The sequence below is a fragment of the Corapipo altera genome, unplaced genomic scaffold (genome assembly GCF_003945725.1).
Source record: "Corapipo altera isolate COAL_440 unplaced genomic scaffold, ASM394572v1 46, whole genome shotgun sequence".
NCBI classification, from domain to species: Eukaryota; Metazoa; Chordata; class Aves; order Passeriformes; family Pipridae; genus Corapipo; species Corapipo altera.
Genome location: NW_020884883.1, coordinates 5572612 through 5600132, shown reverse-complemented (window position 1 = coordinate 5600132; position 27521 = coordinate 5572612). Strand labels below are relative to the sequence as shown.

General features: G+C 40.1%; 2 protein-coding genes across 3 annotated transcripts in view; one reads left to right on the top strand and one right to left on the bottom strand.

Annotated features, from left to right (window-relative positions):
- The first annotated feature begins 502 nt into the window (after positions 1 to 502).
- ADI1 (acireductone dioxygenase 1) lies at positions 503 to 5842 on the top strand. Of its 2 annotated transcripts, none has more exons than XM_027641092.1 (4): positions 503 to 681; positions 937 to 1056; positions 2628 to 2847; positions 4432 to 4545. In XM_027641092.1, exons 1-3 carry the CDS (start codon positions 562 to 564, stop codon positions 2826 to 2828), a joined length of 441 nt encoding a protein of 146 aa, XP_027496893.1. In that variant the 5' UTR covers positions 503 to 561; the 3' UTR covers positions 2829 to 2847; positions 4432 to 4545. The 2 variants fall into 2 exon arrangements, with proteins under 2 accessions (XP_027496893.1, XP_027496892.1); XM_027641091.1 differs by having other exon boundaries at positions 506 to 681; positions 2628 to 2807; positions 4432 to 5842.
- Positions 5843 to 14610: 8768 nt separating this feature from the next.
- Positions 14611 to 27521, bottom strand: part of TRAPPC12 (trafficking protein particle complex 12) — a 48496-nt gene continuing 35585 nt past the window's right edge. Inside the window, exons 9-12 of the mRNA XM_027641099.1 lie at positions 22579 to 22677; positions 17256 to 17356; positions 16387 to 16474; positions 14611 to 14975 (exon numbers count right to left, since the gene is read on the bottom strand). Of these exons, the coding sequence (XP_027496900.1) occupies positions 14733 to 14975; positions 16387 to 16474; positions 17256 to 17356; positions 22579 to 22677 (531 nt within the window). The 3' untranslated portion in view covers positions 14611 to 14732. The remainder of the gene's footprint in view (positions 14976 to 16386; positions 16475 to 17255; positions 17357 to 22578; positions 22678 to 27521) is intronic.

The following is a 27521-nucleotide window of genomic DNA, read 5'->3' as shown; positions in this document are numbered from 1 at the left end:
ATAAGAATCTGAATAGTAGTGGTTAAGACACTTTGTAAGTATAAAACTCGTTTTAGGAAGAAAAAATACCAAGGAGGGATTGTTTTTCAGTTGTTTGTCCATCTTTATATTGCGTTTTGCTGGCTGTTGGTTTATTTACCGTTTTTTCCTTTTTTTTCCCCCTAATTAATTTTTTATTTTTCCATGTTGTGGGGTTGCAATGCAGGTCTTTGAGTCTTACCAGTAAGTTCAGTCAGAAGATTGTGGCCAGAGCAGACAAGATGCAAACACTGTCACTGCTGGGTCGGGGCTGCAGCCAGCACGTTACCCCGGGGGGCTGGTGAGACACCTCCTCGCTCGGGGAGACCTTTTCTACCCCTGCCTGAAGCTGTACACCAAAACGAAAGCTGCACGCTACGCAATGCACCCTATTCCGCATGTTTTGAGCTGCCAAGGGTGCCCTTTAAGGCTCTCCCACAGGCCGCGGGGCGGGTCCGTCCCGCTCCCTGCCCGGCCTTGGAGCCCCGCGAGGCGGGCTCTTCCCTATCCCGGCGCGGCCCGGCGGAGCGGTCCGGCGGCGGGATGGTGCAGGCCTGGTACATGGATGAGTCCCAGGAGGACCAGCGGGCACCCCACCGGCAGCAGCCGAACCGCGCCGTCAGCCTGGAGCAGCTGCGCCGCCTCGGCGTCGTGTACCGCCGGGTACGGGCGGGGAGAGCCCGAGGGGATCGGGGCTGGCCCGGCGGGGATCGGGCAGCGAGCGCGGCCGCTGGGACGTGTCGCCCGGCGGAGGGGAGGCCCGGGTGCAGGTACCCAGTGTCCCTGAGGCAGCCCCGCCCTAGGGCGACAGGCGCTCAAGACACCTCGGGGGTCCCGCCAGTGCCCTGAATTGCGTGTTGAGCAATGGCGTCCGAATGTTTGTTTTTTTGTCTTTCATTCCCCTCGCCTGGTTTTTAGTTGGATGCTGATAATTATGAGACTGATCCATGCCTGAAAGAGATCCGGAGAGCAGAAAATTATTCTTGGATGGATATAGTGACCATACATAAAGACAAGCTTCCAAATTACGAGGAGAAGGTACGCGGGTGTTCGGCTTCAGTGCGGGTTTCCTCGCCGCGTCTGCTGCTGGAGTGTGCAGCCAACTCCTGACACCGGCACACCCCAGCGGGGCACTGGGATGACACTTCCAAGGCTAAAATACATCCTGTACCCAAGTCCTTTACATTAACAAAGCACTTTTGATATTATATAAAGATAGCAGAGGCCTTTTGCTTCTGTAGATTGCCTTTTAAGGATCGTTTCCATCACTCTCATTTGAAAACTAAGATTCCTACTTAGGAGAGCCCCCCCCCCAATGCTGGCCTGTCCTCAGAGAGCCTCTCGGGGATGAAGGCAAGTGTTACCATCTGGGCATAGACTTTGAAGGCTAAAACATCCTAATGGCTTCTTGCATAACACATCTTTTTTAGTAAATGTCAACCTCGTGAAATTGGAGGGATACATTCCCTATACAAGAAGATTTTTTACCTTGGGAAGCTGGTACCTTGACTATTTCATATTCATATTTCATATTCAGCTGAATGCAAAGGGTGCCAGCCTCTCAGGTGAGCCTCCTAGAAGGAGATTTCTCATTCCAGCCGCAACGTGCTGGCTTGTTGCTCTGACCTGAGGACAGCAACCCAGTGACACTTCAATATTTTTATTAAATTTCCATTTACCGGTTTGTTTTAAGCCCATTGTCTACTACTGGTTTTTAATTGATGAGAAGGTGAGTCAATTAGTAACTCAGATTGCTGGGAAGGCATTACCTGATGCAAAGATGGGCCATTATTTACTGGACACAGGGACTTTTGCTCATCTTGCCATGCTGGATCAGTTCTGGCTCAAGGACATCTGTACAAGTGTGGCTAAATATCATGCAGACCTGAGGAGGGGGTGATGGTACCTGGCATTGCACTGCTCTCTGCACTAACCCACTCAGGTCTCTGTTAATTGAACCCTTAAAACATGTTTTGTATTCTGTGTATGTACAAAGAACTCACCAGAGAAAAAGAGAATGTTGCTGCTGCTACCTGCCAGGAGAGTGCCTGGAGATGGGGCTCACTGTGTGTGGGCAGGTGTGACATACTGTTTACATCAGATTGCTGTAGATGGGCCATGTTTGGCAATAACTGCATTTTCACAGACAGCTGTAGTACCCCATGCAGCTAATTCAGCCCCACAGAAGTGTAAAAGAGGCGGGATAATCTGTAGCTTTGTTTTGGCTTTGCATGTTAGGAATAAAAAGGCAGAAAATTACCAAACTGAACAAGTGCAAAGACCAAATCCTGCAGTGAGAAGTTTTACCCATCTCTCTCTGAAACAGGTATCAGCATTACTGTTATTCAGAGAATAGTTATGTGCAGCTAGAGCTGCTGTTTCATGTCAGAAATTCCTATCTTCCAAAGGAAATGCAGCAGCCTGCTTAGAAGTGTCCTGAAATAGGGTCTCTCTGGCTGGCTTGGCCATGTTAACAATGTTGGTTTTCTCTGTTAGTTAAAATATGGTTACCCTTTGAAAGCCTTTCTCTGCTCTGCTGTGTGTTTCTAGCAGATTTCTTTGTGGTTTTCCTGCATTCAGTAGTTTTAAGAAATACTTGCTATTCCTAGATAAAAACATTTTATGAAGAACATTTACACCTAGACGATGAAATTCGCTACATCTTAGATGGATCTGGCTATTTTGATGTTCGAGACAAGGATGACAAATGGATCCGGATTTCCATGGAGAAAGGAGACATGATAACCCTCCCTGCTGGCATATATCACCGATTTACACTGGATGAGAATGTACGTTGTAGATTACCGTAAATTTTGATGACAAATCCATGTGAGTATATATCACATTAGTAACTACATGCCCTGAGACTCGCAGTTCATTAGGAAAACATATTAAATATGAAGTAGGAGTGTGAAAAATACTAAATAATTTACAGCATCTGAACCTTTCATCTCCAGGTCACAAATCCAGCTGCTTCTAGTCAGCTGTAACTGCAAGTCATTGCCACGTGACATCTGTAGTGTATCTGGCGTGACAGCGGCCAAGCCCTGCGGCTGTCCCTCCCACAACTGCCCCTGCTGTCTGTTGAGGTGGAGATGGTGTAGATGGATCCTTCTGTGTTGCCTTGTTGCGTATTTTTGAGGGAATAGAAAAGCATATCTGTGTCCAGCAGTGGCACTTTTCATGAGTGTTACATTCACCTTCAGGGAAAGGATTTAAGGATCCTGAGCCACTACTTGCAGCTGCTGTGTGCTAAAGTGGATGCTGGCTTCACAGCAGGTGACCTGCTTTGGGAAGGTATTTTTGGCAATGGGAGCGTGAGATTGGCACATGTAGTCCTGATATGTGTTTCTGTTCTTGTGGGCTTTTATAAACTTGTCTGTAACCTCAGAATTGTCCCTGCAAAATGGGGAAACGTGTGCTGTCTTCTGCTTGGCAAAATCCCATCTCTGGCAAAGTCTTGAGAACGGTATTGTTTTTAATCAGCTGTCCAGATAGCAGTTATCATACATGTCAAAAAAGAGAGATGCTGCTTTTAAGAAAAACCTGATTTTTTCCCATCTGCAGCTTGAGATCCACAGTGAATCAGATACATTTACTATTTTTAGACTTTTTCTTTACATAGACAAAATGTCAGGGGTTATGGTTGAATCCACAAGAAGTGTTAAATGTTTATTCACTCCAGAATCTTAATACAGAAGTGCCATCTTCAAAGTAAATTCTTTGAGTGCTTCTAGACCCTTGCATTTTGCAGCTAAGTTCTTTCAGTATCTAACTTTATTTTTGCCATTGCTGAGCACCTGGGTGCAAGACAAGCATTCATCAGTTTTACAGAATAGGTAGAGTCTAAATGGGTAGCATTGAGGACAGAAGAGGAGGGTTCCCTATAACTCTATGGTTGGAGCACTTCTGCAGGATATAAAATCCTATTTTCTGCTGCCACAGCTGTACTTTGCACCAGGCGTACTTTTGGTTAGCTGGTGGTAGAGGCTGTTGCTTTTCCTGACTTCAAAGCTTCTGGTATTCCCCAAAAGCACTGTGTATCCATCTTGGGTATTCTGATCGCTGCTGTTTATCTAAGCAAATAGGATTTAGATGCTGCGTTGCTCAGTATTGTGGATCCTCGGGAAAAGGTTTGCATAAGACAGGATTTTTTTGGCTTCTTTGAAACAGGGAGAAGTACTGTCCCTGGCTGAACTGGAGGCACTGGTCATGACACAATATATCACAGCAGTACATGGGAGCAGGAACAGCAGTGTAGTGGTATAATTTTCTGGAACGTATGAAGCTTTCAGTCCATCGTAAAATGGTTTCAAAAATTTCTGCAGAAGTGCAAGCGAAACCTTAACTTCAGAATGAAGATCCCTTGAAAAGGAGCTCTTAAATTACTTGTCACTTTTTGTTCTTTGACAGAACTATGTGAAGGCAATGAGGCTGTTTGTTGGAGAACCTGTCTGGACAGCGTACAACAGGCCGGCTGATGACTTCCCTGCTCGGAAACAGTATATGAAATTTTTGGCTGATGAAGCACAGTAATGGTGTCTGAGACCTGACAGGTGGAACAGCCTGAAGCCCTGTCAGAATAAATGTGCCTAGTGGCTTTTCACTGATTAAACTTCTATTTACACAGGCAACTGGAATCACAGAATCATAGAAAAATTTAGATCGACAGATTATTTGGAAATCATTTAATCCAATCCTGTGAAGTACTATGCAAGTTTTAAAGCTAGACCAAGGTGCTCAAGACCCTGAGGTTTCCAAACCTGGTGGTGAAGGTTCCACTGCTGTCTGGGTGCCCATTTCAGCACTTAGCTGCTCCAGTGGCCAAGCATTTTTTCTTCATGGCCAACTCCCTGGTGGCAGATTGCAGTTATGGTCTCTTGCCCTTTCATTTAATACCTGAGAAGAGTCTGGCTCTGTCTTCTCCACAGTCCCTGCTCTAGTGGGAAACTGTAGTTAGGTCTCCTCTAAGCCTTCCCTTCTCCAGGCTGGACAAACCAGTGCCCTTGGCTGGGCTCCCTTCAGCACATTTTGTCCTAGTTCTGACTGCTGAGGAATGTCACTTGTCACACCTGACAGTTAAGCTTGAACCACTGACTGTTTTGAGCCCAGTGGCCCAGAAGTTTTTCACCCACCTTGTAGTTTGTATCCTCAGTCTGGCTACAAGGCTGCTGTGAGACACGCTAGTGGAAGCCTTGCTGGTGTCAAGGTAAATGGCACCTGCTGTCTCCCCTCTGCCACAGAGTCAGTTGGGGGTCAGGCAAAATGCACCCTTGGTGAATTGGCATTGACTGACTGCTCCACATCGCCTGGTACCTGGAACAGCTTCCACAATGCCTTATTCTGTAACATTCCCGGGGACTGAAGCGAGGCTGAAAAGCCTGCGGTTCCCCAGATCTTCTTTCTTGCCTTTTTGAAGGTGGCAGGATTATTTGCCTTTTTCCTGATCTCTGTGACCTTTCAAAGATGCCAGCAGCCTTGCAGTGACATTAGCTAGTTGCATTTACAGTTGCTCAGGAATCCGTTTTCTAGCCTTTTTTTTTCCTTGATATTTCTGGCAGGTAGAATTGGGAGAGGTGGGCTACATTAATATTCATTTTGCTCTGAATCCATGCTAATGAACTATGTAGGATTCTGGTTTTAATTAAAGAAAATAAACCCTGCTTCATTCTTGTCTAAAAATGTTCATAAGACAAATTTGCATAATCGGCATTTTAGTATGCAGCTTCCCAAGTTCTGCCCTGGTACAAAAAGCTGTGGTTTTCTCAGTAGAATGTTGCAATTTGCTCTTTGTGAGTTATTAATAAAATTACTTTGACCTGCATATGTTGGTTTTGTGTGGTTTTTTTCTTCCTTTTGCTGATATTGAGGACACAATGAGCAACAGTGTTACTGGAATTGTTAATCAGTTTTTATTCTTTGTGCTGACACTGACTTGTTCTGTAACACGGGATAAATCACTGTGTGCCTCAGTTTCTTGAGCTGTTGGGGGGAGAAGAGTAGACTTAGACACACTGAGCTGATTTTCAGTAAATTCCTTGTGGTTACACAGGACATGCAGCTCCTCAGCAATGGTCATTGAAGTATTTTGGGATGAATTTGCTCTTCTCAATGACAAATTATGTCAGCTGGGAAGATGTGCTGCTTGCTCCAGCTCTTAATGGATGATGAGCTGACTGCAGCCTCTGTGGTGAATTCAGACAGATAAAATACAAGCTCCTGCTTTGCAGTCTCCTGAATAAACTTGACTCTAGAAATAAGCTGATACTTGGGCCTACCTGGATTTTCCCAATGTAGCAGATGATGGATAATTGAACTTTCCCACCGTTCTCCCCTCTGAGCATGTACACAGTCATTCTTCAGTAGGCAAGTGTTTTCCTCACTTTGTAGCAGCATTACTATTAACCATTTCTAGGTGTTTTATTTCTTTAACTGTTTCTGGAAGTGAAGTTGCAATTTTGAAGTGAAATTGTGCTAAGCTTTATCTTAAAAGTTGGAAAGGGTAAATAAAAAAGCCATATGTTTCCTGCTTTAGGGTCTTGTGTTATAAGCTAGATGAGATGCAGGGACACAGCTGACATTCAGCCTGCCAGTGAGGGCTCAGTTTGTGACAGGGGGTGCAGGCACAACCCATGCTTGCAAAATGCAAGCCCACCCAGTGCTCCATTCAGCCCGTACTGGCTTTTGTGTGGTGGTCCATAAGCCTGTCTGAAAAATCAGTGTTACTAGCAAATAGGAAGTTTAGCTGTAGTCACACACATCAGGTAGGCTTGCATGGATGCTGTGTTGTGCTGTGCTGTGACATGTGCCCCATTGGCTCAGGGATTTGTGTGCCACTTGTCTAGAGGGAGCACTTGAGTGTTCTCTTGTACAGCACACTGGGGCTTCCTGGTCCCAGAACAAACTTTGGGATTTTTCAAGGTACAGCTACAGGAATAAATGACAGTTACTGCCTGCAGCAGGTTTTATTCCTTTGATTTATATGCCACAGAAAATTGTGTTTCTGAATGTAAAGTAAAATGTCAGCTTTCTCCTGGTGCTGGTATCAGTCCCTGGTATCCAATCTAATTCATCCCCCTTCTGCTTTTGTTTCTTTTTTTTTTAACAGAAGCCAATGTGAGACTGTTTTTATCTCCTATGGGCCTTTCCATTTTGATCTCTCTGCCAAAGAAGAAGTGGAGGCAGCAGGATGGGCTCTCATGACTCGCCCCTTACAGCACAGCTATCCTCTAACAGACTGGGGGAGTGACCAGGAAGAGAGACCAGGTAATGCATTCTCCTCGGGAGATTTACAGTTTGGAGCAGTGATGAGGGACGGACAGTAAAGCCACTGCCCACAGCAATTGCTTTCAACAGCTCACTGATGTAGGATGTGACCTGGGAAGCAGGACTGAACCACCTTGTTTTGTTGCCTCTCTGGAGGAATATATACACCTGGTACAGCTTCCATCTCCTGGATGTCAAAATAACACATGATCACCCTGCTGAAGATCGTTCATCATTTTCACAGCACAATGCATTCTGCTGCTGAGAGATGGTAGGGGCTGTGGGGTCTTACAGTCAACACTTTTGAGTCCATGCCCTTTAGTGCTATAGGTGTCTTTGAAAGGGTGAAAGCTTTGCTCTCTGAAAGTGTTTTTTGTCAGCCAGGAAAAAAGCAATTTGGTGCTGGTATAAAGATTCCACACCTGCAAAGAGATTACATGAGAGACTACAAAGGGAGGAAACAGCTGGGCAGAAAAAAGCATTAATAGAAAACACTCCAGAATGTGTAGAGGTGGGAGGGAGAGCATGCCATTCCTTCAGATGGAAAATGCAGTTTATTTTCATGGCAATTTTTGTGTTTGTTTTTTTCTTTCTTTTTTTTCCCCCCCCACATACCTAAAAGTGCAAAGTGAAATTGATTTTTGTTCCAAAAACATCAGTCTGATTTACTCATAGTGGAAAATCTTGGTATATTGATGTAGTATGAAAATTTATGTAAGTAGTTCCAGCAGCATCGTGTTGGCAGCATTAACTCAGGCAAGGGGAATATTTCAACTCCTCCAGGATTAGAGTTGAAAAAAAAAATTAGGAGAAAAGGTACTGAGTCCAGAGATTTGAAGATAGCTTTTTTGATACCTAGGTATTATTTTCTGCTTTAATCCAAACTTTTCCAAAGTGGCACCTACCCCATTTTCTCATGAACATCTTGAGAGGCTTTTCTGGAGAGGACTCAATGCAAACTGTGGATGGACAATAGGATTTTTAATAATTTAGGTGGGCAAATGGCTGCAAAATCTGTGACACTGCCCTCCCTTGTTGTATGTCCTGGGGCAAGTTTCTTGGGCTGGATTTTTTAATGAAAAGACATTTCACAGCCAGTTGGTGGTTAACTAGTAACATCCATATCAGACACTTAGGGCTGCCTAAAAATAGGTGAAGGGAAATGCTGCTGGTGATGGGTGTCTTGCCCTGCACTGCTGGGAGCAGGAGCTGTGCTGCTTCTTGCAGCTGCGGGAGCTGGGAGCTGCCTGTCCTGGTTGCTGAACTTGACAAGTATAAATCTTCATGCGCTCAGAGCATCGGGTCCCACTGGCAGAACAGGCACTCTCCTGCCTGGTTTCTGGCTCCAGGATTTAGCTTGAGCTGGGAACTTATGAGAAGGGACAGTTTCCCGACAAAGGCTGTCATTTAATATCAGCTGGCAGACAGCAATGCACATAAAGACTGAGGTGCAAACTGAGCAATGCTTGAAAGAATATCCCTTTGTAGCCAAATCATGGATTTAGATGATGGCCAGGCAGAGGCTGTGGACCTGACCTGTGCTCTGCTCAAAAATGACATCATCTGTTTGAGAGTCTTCCCTGAGAAAATGATAGAAATTCTCAAGATTCCCTCCCCTCTCCCCTGAATAGGGTCACTACCACTTGTCTTCTATTTCCTCAAGCCAAATAAACATATCAACTCATTGGGGGATGAAGTAGTGTTACAATTTAAATATTCCTGGCGCAAAGATCCAGATTTGATCTGATTTGCTGTATGCATTGTGATTTTACAGCTTGATTCCCAAAACATTTTGTGTGTTTGCAAAAAGATACTCCTCTGCTATACCTGCAATTTGAGAAATCTGTTTTTTATGTGACTGAGTCACTAGTTCTCATTATTTATTAATTGTATAAATACCCAGATAAGGCAAAGAAGCAAAATTTGACAAAACAGAGCGCTTGGGGAAAGATTCAGCAGTTAAAGGATTGTCAATCTTTTTCAATTCTGTCTTCCCCTGCTGCAGTTCTCTCTGGGATACCTGCGCTAATTTTGTTTCATTGTCTGTGCTGCTTCTCAGGGTGCCAATTAATAACTGTTGTGCCTGTCAATGAGCCATATTGGCTGGTAGAAAATTGGGCTGGGTATGCTCTGGGATTGCCTTTGGTCACGGACACAGCCCAGAGCAGCCAAGCTGAGCTCTGGGCTCTGGTTTCCCCTGTGATCACAGGCATTTGAGCTGGGAGAATTTGATTTGGGTTCACCCTCAGGCTTTTTTTTCCACCAAATGATTCAGGCAACTTAAAACTGACCCGCTATTCCTGGGAAGGAGGCAAGTTGTCCTTGGTGATGCTGTAACAAGGCGACACAAAGTTGTGGCTGGGTTATGCACAGGCTGCTACCACAGGGCTGGGGCTCAATCCTACAGCCTGCCACTGGAGTTCGTCCCGGAATCTGGAGTACTTGCTTACACACCTTGCCTTGCAAATAGTGTTTGTTTTTTGGACTTTTTTTTTTGGTTTTTTTTGTTGTGTGGGTTTTTTTTGTTGTTTTTTTTTTTGTTGTTGTTTTGTTGTTGGATTTTTTGTTTGTTTATTAATAAACAGCCCTAGTAATTCTATTCTGCAGCCTTTTACTTCAGTATTTTCAATTTAGCACTGATAGTCTTGATAGTTTTTCAAAGCCAAAGAGCAACCTTCTCCCTCCTTTCTTCCGTGCCTCAAACAAGTAACATCCAATTTTTTCTGTCTTTGTAGGAAACTTATAAGCCATTATTGCTGGCTTTCAGGTGGATTCATTTTAGTGACTCTCATACATAATAAACATCAGCAGATGATTGCCCAAATGTAGGACAGGATCAGGTGTTGATCCCGAACAGTTTGGAAAGGTGGCACCTAGGTCCTTCTCCCACCCACACCTTCTTCTTCCTCCCTGACACCAGGGTTGTGACCATCTTTCACACCTCTTGAACATGAGACTGCTTAAATTTGTAATTCTCAAACTCACTGGGAGAACTAAGTGGGAAAGCAGCTTTCCGCTATCATTGTCTGAAAGTTAGTGCTGGAGCTTGTTTGTATTCAGCACTACAGAATTGCTGTTCCAATGCCAGAAACTCTGTGCAGGTTCCTACCTTGTAAGGTACCTTACTGGTAAGATAAATTTTTCCCCAATGCTTTATTAAGTGGGTGGAAAGCAGGGTGGAAGGGGTGGATGGCATCTTCCTTTGAATTCATATTATAGGTATGAGCTAATGGATAAAACTCACCTTGTTCTAACATCTTTAGTCTCCTTGGCCTCTGCTCAGGACAGCAGCAATACAGGTTGCTACCTGAGCAACCTCAGAGCAGTTGGCCCTGGCTGCTGTGGTTCTTGCCTACTTGAAATACATTTAAATCTGTATTTGATGCTTCAGTCCTGTTTTCACACATTTCTCGGTTGCAAGTTGAAGCAAGAGAGGGAATGTATATTTCTCACTACAGCCAGATACAACTGGCCATGGCAGTACCACCCATCCTGCAATCTTCTTTTGGACACCTACAACACATGTGGTCCATGAAGAGCATCAGCTGATGTACAAATAAGAGAGACGTAGCTTAGCTGTGCACACAGATTATACCCCGCTTATCCCTCTCTGATTTGAAGAACACCTGCAACAAAGGCTTCAGAGAAGGGTTGTCTGTCTACTTCGTATTAGGCCGATAGTGCAGATAAAACAGGAGCCTACCCAAGCAGGGTGGCAATTCCAAGCACATCCTTTTGCTGAAAGCCTCAGGATGAAGATGAATCTGAAGAGGGTGTTTGTTGGCTTGGTGAGTTTTTCCATCGGGTCAGTGAACTCATCCAGCTTGTGCACGAGTGCTCTTGCTGACATGAAGGATGGTGTAGGTGGAGGAATCATCATCCTTTCCAGTACACTAGCTGAAGTCTATTGTAGAGTCTCAGGCACATCAGCACATGCCTTTTGGGGAACATTTAATGGGTCCAGTCCAAAAACTGAGGCACCAGGGAAATGTAAATGACCAGCTGGTTAGGGGATGCCATTATCACCTGAACTGCAGTTAGGTGTTAGAAATGGCAGATAGATGCTCAAATCCTTCTGAGGATCAGGGTCTCTGCACATAATGCAATTATCTGAATCTCTGAAGTACAGCTTCTTTGCTCCTCTTTTAATAAAAGTGGGAATTTAAATGCAAAACTTCTGTTAAAGCACATTAAGCTTTAAGACTTGAATACAACAATCAGCTCATTCAGGCTCTGCTTTCCGCTGCCTTTCTCACTTAGCCAGATGACACATGCATGCTGTGTTTTAGAACTGAGCTCTGCCCTCATTTACACCAGGAACCCTCATTAAATTCAGCTGAATTCATTGAATTTAACAGAATTGCCTGGTGTAATTAATGTTTTGAGGACAAATTTTGTCCTTAGCTTTAATGCTTTAACATCATATAGAGCATTTAGATGTGTTACTGGAAGAATATAGGGAATTCAAACACTTAACTTGTATATATGTTAAATCCAAACCATAAAGTGACATTGACAGTCTTTTCTGCATTTCATAAACAGTTAACAATTTGCATACATCCAGCAGTGACAATATGCCTTTGCATTTAAATTTTAATTATTCTGCAAGTCTACCAGGATGTCACTTGTTTAATGGCTCACTGAGCTTAGAGGTCACCCAGTCCAAGTCTCCTTTAATGGCATTTTTATCCGAGTAAAAGCTTCTACTAATAAGAACACAGCAAACATACTGAAGTGAGACCTATGTAGTAATACACATGAATTAGAATGTAGAGAAACTTGGAGAACAGGGGATTATATTTTCAGAGTGTTTCTTTTTAATGGTTATTTGACTCTGACTAGGATAATAAATTTTTATTCTCTGCCGATCAGAACACAGGCTGTCATTTACATGTGCACTATCAGGCACTACTGAATCAAAAAAGGAAGCATTTAACTCCTTGACTGTACAGAGGCAAGTGGCTTCAGCATGCTGGATGATAACGGATCATGCTACTTTCACTTAGTATTGGAAGAAGCAAATGAAGCTTCCTGAAAGTGTAGAAGATAGTACAACAGCTAAAAGCGTGTGAATCTCTGTTGTATTATTTTACATGTCACTGTAAAAATTTTTAACTGGAATCACAGGATAGTTTGGGTTGGAAAGGACCTTTCCAGATCATCTAGTTCAACCCCCTCCTATGGGCAAAGACACCTTCCACTAGACCAGATTGCTCAAAGCTCCACCAGCCTGGTCTTGAACACCTCCAGGGATAGGGAGTCTACAACCTCTCTGGGCAACCTATTCCAGTGCTGCACCAACTTTATAATGAAGAATAATTTCCTTATGTCCAATCTAAACCTACCCTCTTTTAGTTTAAAACTATTGTCCTATCACTACATGCCCTGGTAAATTGTCAGGGGTCTCAAAGTCTTTGAGAACAATGGTGGTCACATACCAGGACTTCTTTTTATCTCCTAAGAAACCCCATGCCCGAGAAAAGTGACCTATGCTGGAGGAAATGTACTACAAAAATAACTTAACAATGAATACATACATACCAAATCACATTAACAGCTGTAACAAGTGAAAACTACAGTGATTTCTACTCACTTGTAACAACATAAATGGAGAATTTGTCCAATTACTGTTAAACCTTGTCTAAAACCATAGCAGTATTTAAAACAAATGTAAACCCTCATAAATAATAATGCAAATGTAACTACTTTTAATTTGCTATTTTAATACTCACTGAAGTTATGTAAATGGTGTTTAAACCCAGCTGAAGCAGGTGGTGCTGAATATTTCATTTTTTAGTTTACTAGTAGTACCTTAGGACGAGTCTACCCAGGTGGTGCACAGCTCAGATCCAGCTGCGGAGCCTGTAAGCCAAGCCAGAAACAGAAATACCAACTGACTGAATATTTTTTTCAGTTGATTGGTACATAACTAGCTGTCACTTCAGTGTACAAATATGACCTGTAAAACATAAATATCCTGTAAAAATCGAGCAAGTTATGTCTTTTGAGGTGATCAAATCTTATTTCTATGCATGTCTAGACTGCAGAAGTTTTCAAACAACCTGATTTTTGAAGACAACTCTTTGGTCCCCATACAGTATCTCCAGATGGACAAGCATAAAAATGAGTTACTGGTTACTTAAAAATACAAGTGGGTGTATTTAAAAAGAGTGCGTATTAATTGATGGATGTGGTCTTAAAAAATATAACACATTTACAGAATTGTCCCATGGCAGTGATTTATGATAAGAAGCTACTTCAACCGTTAAAGATTAAATCTCAAAACAATAAAACCCCCAAATGAACAGATGTATATATTGCATTCATGTACAAAGAGTGGGAATATTTGCATTGAATCATTACAATAGAGATGAAGGGAGAAACATGGGCAGAGATGTGAAATACACTGATACCACAGTGGTACTGTGATTCCTAAAAAATCTGTATTCCAAGGGATGTCAAAATCAGTGTATGCAGATACTGTTGCCTCACTGATAACTGCCTTGTGTCCTGCACCCCATTTGCTTCCACTCTGTGTGGCCTAACTCATAGATACCTCTGCCTCAGGCTCTGCATCATTTTCCCTGGGAAATACTTTGTGCACAGTGTTTTTGTTTGATAATAGGAAAGGAGAGGAACTGTGTTGAAAGGGGTTGAGTTTCTGCTTTAACTGACAGTGCTCCTTTCTCTGCCCAGCAGAATGCCAGAGTGGAGCAGCTTTCCAGAACCCAGGTGTTTTAATCTGAAAGATTTAATTGCAACACAAAACCCAGGGAGACCACTTAGTATAATCCCTCATATTGTGGGAAACTGATACTATGCAGGACTGTGCAACTCCCTCACATGCTCTCTGGACATGGTCCTGGGCAACCCTGCCACTGAGGGCTTGGACAAGATAACCTTCAGCAGTTCCTTCCAACCTCAGCCATGCTGTGACTGGATGGTGGTTATTGAGCAACCTCCTCTGAGAGCCTTGGACACACAAAGGTGCAATACCCAGGAGTCTGATGGGGACAAAAGAGACACACACAGTATAAGCAAGTGAAGTGCATTCACAATTTCCTTTCTGTAATACACATACTGATATTCTGTCAGTAAATCTTAGCTGATGAAATCAGCTCATGTGATTTGCTCACTAACTACTGAAAAATCATCAAGACAATATAAGGTCAAATTCAGTTTTTCTTACAAAAGAATCTGAGTAGCTGACTGTATATGTATATATATATAACTGAACAGTAATAGACTTGTAGGGATGAAGCAGGCTCTGGGTCACCACAAAGTCTTCACAATGACAGGCCTGTATAGAGCCAACAGATTCTATACTAATGCCACTGAATATTCATAATTGAGTAGACTTTATTTCACATTTACACATCAGCAAGAGTATATACAATTTTAAAAAAATTAAATTTTTTCTTTGCTGGAAAAAATTAGTTGGAAATGATCTACCCTAACTTGAGACACTGGGTATTAAAGCTGTCACCCTCTTTGATAGCTACAGCCTCTAGAAGTGCCTGCTTCTTCTGCATACTGCGAGACGACTCGAGTTCATACATAGTGGTCAAGTTGAAGAGAACACTCTCATGTAGGTAGTGTTTAGGGTCCTGCTGAACCATTCCTTCCAATTGCCGGAGGGAATCCTTCAGTTTTCCCAGGTAAAGAAGACAAACAGCAGCATTGTTGTTCGCCTAGAGAGAAATATATTGTAAATAAATAGTGTGTGTGGAGATATATATATATATGTATGTATTTACAAGCGATGAGAGAGAAAGAAAAAAGTCTAACATCTGGATTTACAACAGATTTACTGTATGCTAAGAATTACTATTTTTTTTTTTTGTGTACAAAAATTAAAATACATTATCAATTATACAATGCAGTCCTTTTCTTCTTGTTATTCTCAAGATCCACCCTGTGCCAGTTAGGACCTGCTGAGTTCTAAGAGCGGAAACTCTAAAAGACAAAGTCTAAATTGAAATATAAATAGTATAGGACATCAGTTAATTTTGAAAGCCAAGTGAAATAGATTTCAGAAACTACATGAGCCTCTGCATACTGTCATTTTCATAGGGTTTTTTTTAATGACTTCACTATATCTTCAGAAGCGTTTTTCTCTCTGGCTTACATATAGAAGATCCACATAAGCAACAGGAAGATATTATCTTATCACAAAGGCATCTACAACTGACTTCAAGTAAATCCAGCAGATAGGGCAGTCTAAATACATCATAAATGATCAAGTCAGCTTCCATTTTCCTTACCACACAAAACAGGTTTTATGAGTTACCGAAAGATTTTAACAGTACAAAGTCATATAACATGTTTAGCAGCAGAAACTTTCGCACTTTCTGAAAGCTGGAGATAAAGGAAGAACACAGCCTTTTAAAAGAAATATTTTTCTCTACGTTCAGGAAACCTTACAGATCTTTTGTGATTTATAATAGACACTATTTTACAGCCTGCAAAATGATGCAATTCATGTGCTTCTTAAAATCAGTCCCCTCAGCCTTTAAATGGCCTTGGATCAGACTATTGGGGGTGAGCTGCCTGATTTCTTAGAAATACTCTTACATGACCATGCAGTGAAAACTGCCAGGTGTAGAAAACCCAGAGGTAAATAAATAGCTCTTCTTTGATGTCCACTTGTGATAGTAGCCCAAGGCTCTGATATGTAATGTGTTAGAAATGTCATGTTTAAAACTAAAATATCCCTTCAATGTTGTGTGAAATCAAGGTAATCTTATACATGTTGAGAACTGCCATTTCTTTTCCTGACATGCATGCCTACACTAAAAACAGTGACTGCAAAAAAAAAAGTGCTTTTGCAAATAAAAAAAGTGCTTTTGTGATAAAACAGAACGTCTCAGAATTTCTACGTGCATCCCTAAGTGTTCATGCCCTTCATATAGACTGGTTCTTAATTTCTCATCCCGTTTTCCATCTTATCCTTATGTACACTGAAAACCCTTTGGTACACATGCCACGTCCAATTTTTCTATAAAGCTCTGAGCATACTCTGGGTACTAATTAAATCCATGCATGAAGTATTACGAGAATAATTTAGGTGTTCATTATAAACGTAGCAATTTGGAGATTTACCACAGCATTTGATGAGTCGATCCTTAAAATTTCTGTGAAAAATCGATGAGCTTCTGAGAAATTATTCTGACCAAGGTGGAGAAATGCTCTAGAAAGTAAGTGACATATAAATGAGTTCTCCTGAAAAACCCAAGGTAATAATACATTTAAAAAAGAATGCACACCATTTTTTATTTTTCTTGTTCTAGATGTGAAAGTTTCTGACATTTGTTCTTCACGGTGTGAAGGAGACACTGATTTACAGACAAATGGAATGACAACTTGGATCACTCAGCTATTATATATTCTGCCTACCAAAGCAACAGTCTTCATCGTGTTTTTAGTACTTTAAATGCAGATACTCTCTTCCTGGAATTATTCTCTTCATGAAATTAGCCATATCATTTTCAGAGCACTTTTGAATAGCATCTTCTAAATATATTAAGCCCATGTGCTAACCACTGCAAACTGAGCCCCCGTCATGCAGCTCCATTTACTACAATGTATTCAAGCATGCTTTGAAGCTACCAGGCGGTAACTTTCCTGGCAGATCTGATTGTAGGATAACGGCCCAAAATAGCTTCTCCTCTCCTAAAAGTTACTTATGCAAATGCATACTGGAAAAGCAGAGGGAAAATATGCAATGTCTGGAAGAATGAGAAAAAGCTTTGTAAAATCAACTGAAGGATCACAATTTCAATGCAGGATAATATGACTGTACCAAGTAATACAGATCTCCTGGGTCTGTATGCCATTCAGTCTCACGACAGATGTAGTTACAAAAAAGAGAGAAAGAGAACAGGATTGTCTCAAGGGTGGTTTAATGATCACCTTGCATACTTTGCAAAACTGTATTTTAAAATGTTTTATTTAGCTATTAAATTATCTACCTGTTCATTAAAACCATAATTTGGCTCTGGAGTCCATCCAATTTGTGAGTCACTTTCTCAACATCTTGAAAATATTTCTCTGCAGTTTTTATGTCTCCAATCTAGACAGAAAAATCATAAGAAAGTTACCACAAGAAAAAGAAAAGAGATACATCCTGATTATATCTTTCACAAAGAAAGATGTAAGACACAAAACATAGCAAATATATCAAAGTCTATTATCAATTGTTTGGCACCAAGATGACTGGGTAACACCTGTTATCAAACAATGTATTTGAAGAGCCATATTAAGGCCACAGAAAGCATCCCAAAGTCATGTGCACTTTGCCTAAGGCCTCAGCTGGGGTTTGTGGAGCACTCATGGACTGTAGGGCAGGGAGGGCCCACAATCCTCGCTTGGCTCTTTTGTTGTAACCAACTCCAGAGTTCATAAAGTAGCTGAAAATGAGACAAGGTCAGAGCCACTGCCAGTGAGACTGGGCGTTACTCTGTAGGAAGACGGACACAGGCAAAAGCTGTCAATAAGGCAGGAGAACTGGAATACGGTAGCCTTGTAGTTAGCACAGGACCCACAGCTGGTTAACCCACAACCTCTGGGTCACAGCCAGGGGCCACACACCACAACATGCCAGAAAACAACCCCAATGCAATGGGCCACTGAGGTAACTGGGGAGACAGTCCATCTGCAGACTAAGAAACACTGGTGAGTGGGTCGTGCAGGCTGAAAGGAGAGATTTGAAAGCTAGCATAAAAAACTACAGATTTTATGGGAGGAGGGGATGAGCAAAGGGATTTCTAGAAAGGATGGGGTATTTCACCTAAGAGTATGTCACATACATTGCTATTTGAGATGAAAAAAAAATATTTGAAGAAGGCTCCCTTGGAAAATAAATTAGCAGTGTACTTTCAGGCTGGAGAGATGGAAGAAGATCTTAGTACTGAGTAAAGAAGTACTTAGTACTGAGTAAAATAAATCCATCAGAATCTATCAAAAGGAGTAAAACTGAATTAGTTCAGAAGCATACAGCCATGGAAACCAGGCAGCCCTCAGGTGAGGAGATTTCAGGAGCCCTTAAGAGATCACCTGTTTGTTCAAGAACAGGACAACACTATGAAAATGTTTGTGACAAATGTGTTGAAGTTTCCTTAAAGTTCTCTGACAGTGAGTATTACACATCTGAGTCTTACTAGGAAACTTATCCAGAATTCTTAAATTGCCTCAGTATTACAAAATACACTCTATCTTACTACAGTTTTTACCTCAACTTTTTGTCCTGTCCATAGTGGTCAGGGAGAATGGTATAAGTCCGCTTTTTTAACAGCCTTTTACATATCTGAAAATTTTTACTTTTTCCTTCTAGAATAAGAATCCATTTTCAAGCAAATCAGGGTTCACTCCTTTCTCACAGATAATGCTTTCTGGTTTCTCTGATCATTCTTGATGTTATTCTCTAAACTCTCTCCTGTTACTTCACATGCTCCCCAAGCGTTCACCTAAGATGTCACAACACTCCAACTGATCTCTCTCCAGCAGTGAGAATGGAAGAATCATATTACATTTCACATGTGAATATGGAGTTTGCTTTTACACCAGGTATTTTGAAGTCCAACTGGTTTACCCATGTGTATTTTCTTACCCTTAACCTAATTCCTTTCTACAGAACAGTAACTTGTTGTTGCTTCCCATTTTGTACATTACTCCCAGCCTTTGGAAGCATTTTGCCTTTTGCTGTTTGAATCAGAGTCAATTTAACATTTCAGTTCCTCAACTTGTCAAGATTATTTTGCATTCTGATCATGCCCTTCTTAGTGTCTGTACCACTCCAAGCTTGGCATCATCTGTACTTTTTACAAACATGCTTTTCATTTCATCATACAAGTACCTAACCAAAAAATACAAGCACTACAAACCCCACAGACATTCTTGTGGAAAAGATCATCTAGAAAGTCATAGTCATCAGTGAATGACTTTCCAACTACACTTTTCAGAGACAGCAAACATCCACCTGAAGGTTTCATCTTGATTTCTTCCCAATTTGGCTATGGGAATATCATAGTGGCAAGTATCCAAAGCCCTACTAACACCACTAATATTAAACAGATACTGGTTTTCCTCTAACCACAAGAGTTCTCCCTTGTCAACATAAAGAAATTATTATTCTTTACATTTATGAGATGATTCAGTTGAACACTGCAGTTAAAGATGCAACTGTCCATCTACCAAGCATTTCTGGAATAGCCATTAATAGTTTTATCTCATGAAACAGATGCATTTCTCCCAGGTGTAATGTAATTGGACTCAAACAAAACAAACATTCATTCTAAAATCTTATCCATTCAGTTATAACGTCAAAGAATACAATTTCCCTCTATAAATAAGACTAAAGATGTAAATCACCAAGAAAATAATTACATTTAACTAGAGGATAATGCTGGCACAAGTGTAAATGAATCTGTCCTTGAGTATTTTTAGCTTAAAAATTAGAAGGAATTCCTTAACCATGAGAATAATCAATTTCTAAAGCAAGCCACCAGTTTGCTCCACTGGGAGCTTGATGAGTCCAAATCTAATATGCTTTGAGACTAATCACACATTATTTGTGATCAAGAAGAGTTCTCATTTCTTAGCAGCATCTTGTATCTTCTCAACAAACATGTCAAACTCTTAATTCTCATTTTTCCCACAGAGGGGAAACAGTTTACTTTTTTTGGGGGGGAGGGGAAGAGCAGTTAAAGAAATAATTAGTTTTAATTAGTCATTAAAATGTTAAAGTTTAAAGGGGTCTTCATCACTTAATTTTATTTAACTTAGTTCAGAAAGTGTGATTTCAGTATCTAATCATAATTAGCATAACCTCAAATAATCATATCCTCTAACAAGGATGCTCTAATATATTATGTGTTTAAGTTTGTTGTTTGTCTGGAAACTGAGATTATTTTTCTTAAATACTCCTATTTATTGCTTTTGACTCTGTTTTGCAGCAATCTGTTACAGAGGGTAGGGTCAGGCAGTTTTCTAATTTCTAAATTCTTTAATGTAGTTATTTAGACGGCAAACTTGGATAGGTTGGTCAATAAGCAGAGTCTATTAGCAAGATACAATGTAATCCGAGAGACTAAAATGTGTTTCCTCATTTCATGTGAATTTCTGTTTTACTGGGCAGGTGATTGCTGACAGAATTACAGTGCTTCTGAAAATTTCTCTGTGACAGTCTCTGTCTTTTCCTGCATTCTTCACTTCTCTCATCCTCATTTCCCACTTACTTAAGGCAACAGCTAAAGGCCATACCTCAGATTTAGACCTCTTTATGCTCCACTTACATGTGAAGATAAAGAAGATATGATGCCTTAAACTAGTAAGCTCAATTTAATTAAGAAAAAGTAAATCACACATAAAGTTTTACATGTTGAAAAAGATTACAATTTTTTTCTGTTCAACTCCTGAATTACACTTCATTCTACATTACTGTTTTCTTTCGTATCTGTGATGTCTATTGTCAAACAGTATCTGTGGCTGATAAGCAACTGGAATCTGGCTCCCTTACACCTCTCCTGGAAAAACTTCAAAGTTATCAGCACAATATGTGGTTATTTGGAAATCATTACCTGTTTTTGAGAAGTTGTAACACTTGAACATGAGAAAATTGCTTTCCCATTTTACCTGCAAGACATATTATTTGTTTTCCAGAGAGTGCCATGTCAACCGTGCACACATACCACAGAGTGATCTTACCAAAATGATGGTGCCCAGGCCTGCAACACATTTGTCTTTCTTTAATTTGAACTTCTTGGCTTTGTTTACCTGCACACTGCCTATTCCTCTTAATATATCAAAATCTTGCATCTGTTGCAACAGTACCACCCAGAGAGAGCTGAAGATTGTGTCACAGAAAAAGACAACAAGCCAAACAATAAAACCTTATCTCCTTAAGGTGCTAGAAGAAAGGAAAACATTTGCATTCAGAAATGATTCTTTTTAACTTCTGTCTAGATCACATGAAAACATCCAGGACTTCCCATATCCCCTTTTGCTATGTCCAGTTCTGACAGTAGAACCACTAAGCCCTAAAGCCCTGTTGTCACAGATAGAACCAAGGAGGTCAATGCCTTCAAATGACTCTGTAAGTCAGGAGACGCTTTCCTCCTGGGAGTGACAATTTTTCTATAGCAAATGGAGCTACAAACAGACTGGAGAGTGTGACACTAGGGCAGACACTCTCGTCAGCAAGGCAGTACCAGTAATGTACCTAGTCATTTTCTCAGTAAGACCAAAACTATTAATAACTTCCATTTCCAATAGTATTATGCATATTTACAGTACTGTTCATTAATATGCATAATTACTAGGTTGCCTATTTAGATAATAATTAATGCATGCAGCCAATATTATAAAATTGTTCTATAGTGATGCAGATCCACTTTAAACAAGATACTTTTAAAGACAGACATGCCTACCACACTGTGAAAGCATGTTCCTGCTGAGAACTGAAAATCCCTAATTTAATTTGAATGACATTCTATGATTTCAAGCAAACAATATTAACAATTATCTATCAAGAGAAAATTACTCCATTTCAATATAATTTTAGAACATGAATGTCACAAATAAGATAATTTGTAAATACTTGACAACTCAAAATTAGATTTATCACTAATAATAAAAAGTAAGCAGATAAAAAAGTTTGAAATATCAGTATCAGAAATATGGAAGAACTGCAAAGAACTTGCGAGATACTAAGAGTTAAAACAATCAGATAGCTATTTATATGAATAATTCTATGAAAAACAAAAAGACATCTATTTTTACTTATAATCATTAAGTATGGTTACACGGACATTTATTATACTTGTACTGTCCTATTTTTTTCTTTTAATGTGTCCTCCCCTGTGTTCTCAGGGATATAATCTGGACAAAAGAAGGACACTCATTTTTTTCAGGATAAAGATGGCAGTTAGTGTGACTGAGAGCTGCATGCAGTCTGAGGCAGTGAGACATGAGATTTTTAGTGAAATTCTGGCTCACTGACATCAGTGGAGCTTTACTGCTAGTTTTAGAGAACGCAGAATGTTACTTTTTGATTAAATTACCAGCATGATTTTCCACAGCATTTTCTTTGTTTGCTAATACACTTTTAATACTAGAGGTGCTTCATATTTCCTGGTTTTATCTAATATCACATAGTAGAAGAGTTTTGTTTTGACCACTGCCTCTACAATTTGACATGTGCCCTATAAAAATAGCTATAGTTTTAAATGCAACAATTATTCTCTACATAGCTATCAACAGCAATATTACCTAGCAAATTTAGAATAAAATGCATACCTGAAGGAAAATCCTTCCAATTCCACTCAGCAACTGAGGCTCTTGCTGTGGGTAATATTTGATGACGGTGTGGTAAGCATCTACAGCAAGCACATAGTCCTAAGGGTAAAAAGCACACAATCAGGTATTTAAGATCAGCATTCTTCACCCTTTATGTGGACTTACTCAAACAGAATTAAAGTAATTGCAACTCGTAAGTGGGACAAAATTTCTGTCAATCACTGTAGGGACTAGTAGCTGATTATATTGGTCTTTTCTCAGTTATATGGGAACTGCATACACAGGGGATCTTTTTTTCCCTTTTTTTTTAACTGGATCATATTCTTTCAGTAGCTAAACGCCAAAAACTGAAACATTTACTCTTCAGCTTAGATTATGATTTAGGATAAAAGTCAAGCACTTTCTGTGTGACTGGGGGTATACATACTTGAGAAATGTCTCATGTTTCAAATATATGTATAATTTATATGGTTTAACAAACTATATTCCGAAGCTTTAGGAACTGCCTGTGCACAGACTTGTGAACAACACTGCACGACAGAAACTGCAGTTCTGCACATATTCAGATCACAAACTAGCACTACTGCCAAGGGAAACGACATTTTCCGTCTCTTCACCTAAATTGCTGATTTTTTTCTACCATACTGCATAAAAGCAGGTAATCTAAATAGAAAACTCACTTGGGCTAAAACTAAGTGAAGGGTGGGCTGGGTCTGATTTCCAGAAACCTTTGCGAGTGACACCACTCCCCATCTACATGAAGGCTGTGCAGGCAAGGGGCAGCTCTGAGATCTGCCTACTCAAGATGCAGTGCCACTGTACCTTCCAGCTAACGACCAGTGACAGAATATTAAACAAAACCATGGTCCCATTTCCCACAGGAAAGAAATGGCCTTGTGACTGGTTCCTGCAGTCCAGCTGTTTCATGGTTAAACTACAGTAATTCAATGATCTGGGCAGTACCTGACTTTCAGAGCCTGGCTACACAGGGTTTGGCAGGCACACATGAGAAACACTGCATGTACTCTGTGCTGACTGAGGACACGCTGTGGGTACACTCACGGGGCACAGGGCTGTGCCAGCCTCAGCTACAGCTCCTTGGAGAGACCTCGAGCAGAGGCAGGAAGTGCCTGCCTTCACTTACAGAGGCCAGGCTATGTAAAGGCAGAAGACTCTCCGTGTTTTAATAATTTGGTGCTTCCTGACAGTCCTGCCCTTCAACTTAATACATGAGTTTGTGGTGGATGTTAGGAAGCAAAAGACAACAAAGAACAATCTTTCAAAACTACAAGGACATCTTGGAATACTCTCTACCCTACCATTTTTCTTGGTCAAAATATAGTACTCATTTAACTTTTCCCTAATGTGAACACAGCTACTAGCAAAGGTGGTTTTTCTTCATCTCCTGCATAGTCTGAGGAAGCAATGTTCCCCAGGTGTAATGAATTTCTTTTCCTAAGGATGCACTTCAAAGTACTAAACCCTGTATCCAACTCTGGAGTTCTCAGCATAAAAAAATATGAACCTGCTAGAGCAGGTCCAGAGGAGGGGCCACAAAAATGATCAGAGAGCTGGAACACTTCTCAATAAGGAAAGGCTGAGAGAGTTGGGGTTGTTAAGCCAGGAGAAGAGAAGGCTCTGGGGAGACATCCTTGCAGCCTTTCAGTACTTGAAACAGGATTATAAGAAAGATGGAGACAAACTTTTTATCAGGGCCTGTTGTGATAGGACAAGGGGTAATGGTTTTATATTAAAAAAGGGTCCATTTAGACTAGATATAAGGAAGAAATTTTTTACAGTGAGGGTGACGAAACACTGGAACAGATTGCCCAGAGAGGTGGTGGATGCCCCATCCTGGGAAACATTCCAGGTCAGACTGGCTGGGGCTCTGAGCAACCCAATCCAGTTCAAGATGTCCCAGCACATGGCAGCAGGAGGTTTGACTAGATGACCTTTAGAGGTCTGTTCCAACCCAAACCATTCTATGTGGAACATATTAATAGTCTCTTATAAACAAAAATCAAGACAAGTCTTTGGAGTGTGATCTGTATATGAGATGAATTATATGTCCTAGAATTGTAGAAGCTGACTTAAATAGCCCAGGAAGCACTCTGCAGGACCTTGCAAACAACTTGTATATTGTGGGTATAATCACTAATTCTGAACAATTAATTATTAACATTTAGAGTTTATTCCAAATCTAATGTGCCATGATATATTCACACTTATTACTGGTAATGGATACAGAATTATACTGTTCTGTGGCCAGTCACAGAGGCATCTTATCTGGCAGTTCCTTATGATGGGGCATATTGTAAAATAGGTGATATTTAATCTCACTTACTAAAGACTGTTGTCATTCACAGTTTTGCTAATGTGACTTAATACAACCGAAATTGTCTGATAGAATGATAAATACACAGTGCCTCAGAGGAGTTAAGTCTTGATTGATACAAGGTATAGTTGTGAGGAGTAAAACACGTTAAGTATTGCCAGTAAAAATCCCAATGACTACATTTTGTGATACTAAGACTTAAAGGTAGGGCTGAAGTATTATCATGGTATTTAATTTCTAAAGATTAAGAGCCTTCAGATTTTCCACACCTTCATAAAAAAAAATCCCAAGAGAAGGACTGAAATTGCACAATTCAGGATATGAATGAAAGTTGGCCTATTGTTTTATAATACAATAACTCTTTTATTATAAAAATTTGGGGCTAACATTACCTATACTAATCCAAAATAGTTCTAGTAATTCACTGGACCTACTTGCACAAAAATTTCAGCTGAGGTTATGTTTTTCCTTTCAAGCACTGCAGTATAATTGTACTTCCCTTCTTGGTCACTTGCATCATACATTTTCATGTTTCCCTCATCACCATCTTAACTACTTAAAATATTAATTATGAAATATTTAGAAATAAGCATAAATGATCACAATGTGTAGAAGTCTGAGAGTAGGTTCAATAACCCCTAGATTAAAAATCAGCTTTAGTTCTACAAAGCATACAGTTCATAAATACTTTATTTAGGTGAAAGAGGACAAGGATACCTTACCCTTCCTCTCTATCTAGTGTATTTGTGGAAAGGTTATGAAAGCAGAGATTCATAGTGCTGTGAATCCAAAGAGCTGTACTGCAGCACAGTTAGGCAAAAGACATGATGATTCATGCAGTCTTTCTCCTTTAAATCATAGAGGAACCAAAGTCTTTCAGCATCAGTTCCTTGTGTTACTAGCACAAGCTGTTACTTCTTCTTGGTACAATTTTAATTGTATTAGACCCAAATTAAAATCAATTCTAATGCTTTTGTTTTACAAAGGGCAAGTTCTACAAAAGCTAAGACAACACTGAAAAAAACTAAAAAGCACAAAATGTGCCTTTAATTAGAGTGCATTTATAATATATATGGAAAATACTTCAGTGTTTATTCCTTAGAGAGATAAAAGTCTGGTAAGATAATGTCAAAAGCGATTTTAGCTCAGATGAAAAGAACTCTAAAAGTTTTCAAGACACTTCCATGGTGATTTAGTAAAGTGACAGACATTTTGCAATTAGAGTTGAAATGAAGCAATGCACATCATCAGCTGCATTTTAAATGAATATTCCTCAGGCTGCTATGTTCAGGATATGGTTTCATAGTGACTTAAGCCCACAGTTCTTATAAATGGAAGCCTACAGTGACAGGTTACATGGTCTCCCCTTCTCTTCCTGCTGTATTTCCACATCCTTCCTTAAGCTGCCCTTTGTTCACAGGAAATGGGAAAGCCGATTGACATCAGTTGCTATGATTGAGATCCACCATTTCTTCATCATTTGGTTAGGTCCAGTAGTGGTGCATGGAAGGAAGCTGGAATCCATTTAAGAAAGGTTGTACAAAGAAAGAGGGATGATCAGAAAAATAAGGTGTATTAAGACTGCCTTAAATTTCTACTGAACTATCACTGGTCACACAGATAAAGGGACACAGCAGACAGAATTCAGTACCTTGGACAGATAGTCCCAGGTTCCACTGCAGGTTTCCTGCACAAGTCTGGGTGAATCACTTTCTTGAGCTTCACTCACTAACTTCAAAATAATACACCATCTCAATAATTTAATGAGATGTTTAACTATGAAACCAATGATGCCATATTTAAAAAGGCAAAAATCATTGCGCTATATAAACAGAACTCCTTAATTCAGAGAAGTAATGCAGAAGAGACATGATGTGAAATAAACCTAATTAGAGTTGAGGATAATTAAAGTAGATTTAAATAGTTATAATGCCAATATCTAATCGAAGTTTTTTTTTTTAATTTTCAAGCATCAGCCCTGACAAGATTAAATACTACTGTAGTTTTTTTGGCCTAAGAGGTTACTTAAAGAAAGATAGCAAATTTTTATTTTTTTCATACTGATGTCATATAGTTTTACTTTAATAAATTATTACTATTAATCTACTACTAGCACAAGGTATTCTATCACCGAACAGTACCTGGGGATCAAGCATAACCCTGTTGCAATATTGTGAGTGGTCACTAGATGGCAATACATGGCGCTGACTTGGAGAATGAAATTGTTTTTTTTTCTTAAATTACATATACTTGAAATACTTGAATAAAAACAAATGCAGTTTTTAAAGTATATTACAGAACAGCAAAAAAAAAGGTGGAACTTTGTTCAATTAATATAATTGTTCATGGGAGAACTTAGAAAAGTGTGTTTAAAAATTATTTGAAGAAATAGTTTCTTGCTGAATACTATGCAAAGTGGAGAAGATGATTTCAGCACTGCTGCATGTTAGAATCATCTAGAGATATTTCTGAAAATTGAAAGACTCACAACTACTCTATAGCCAATGCACTGAAATGCAACATGCAGTTGTGGATAATCTAGAAGTTACCATGGGACTACAATTTAACAGCTGTGAGATATGCCCTGAATACAACTGGTCTTAAGAAG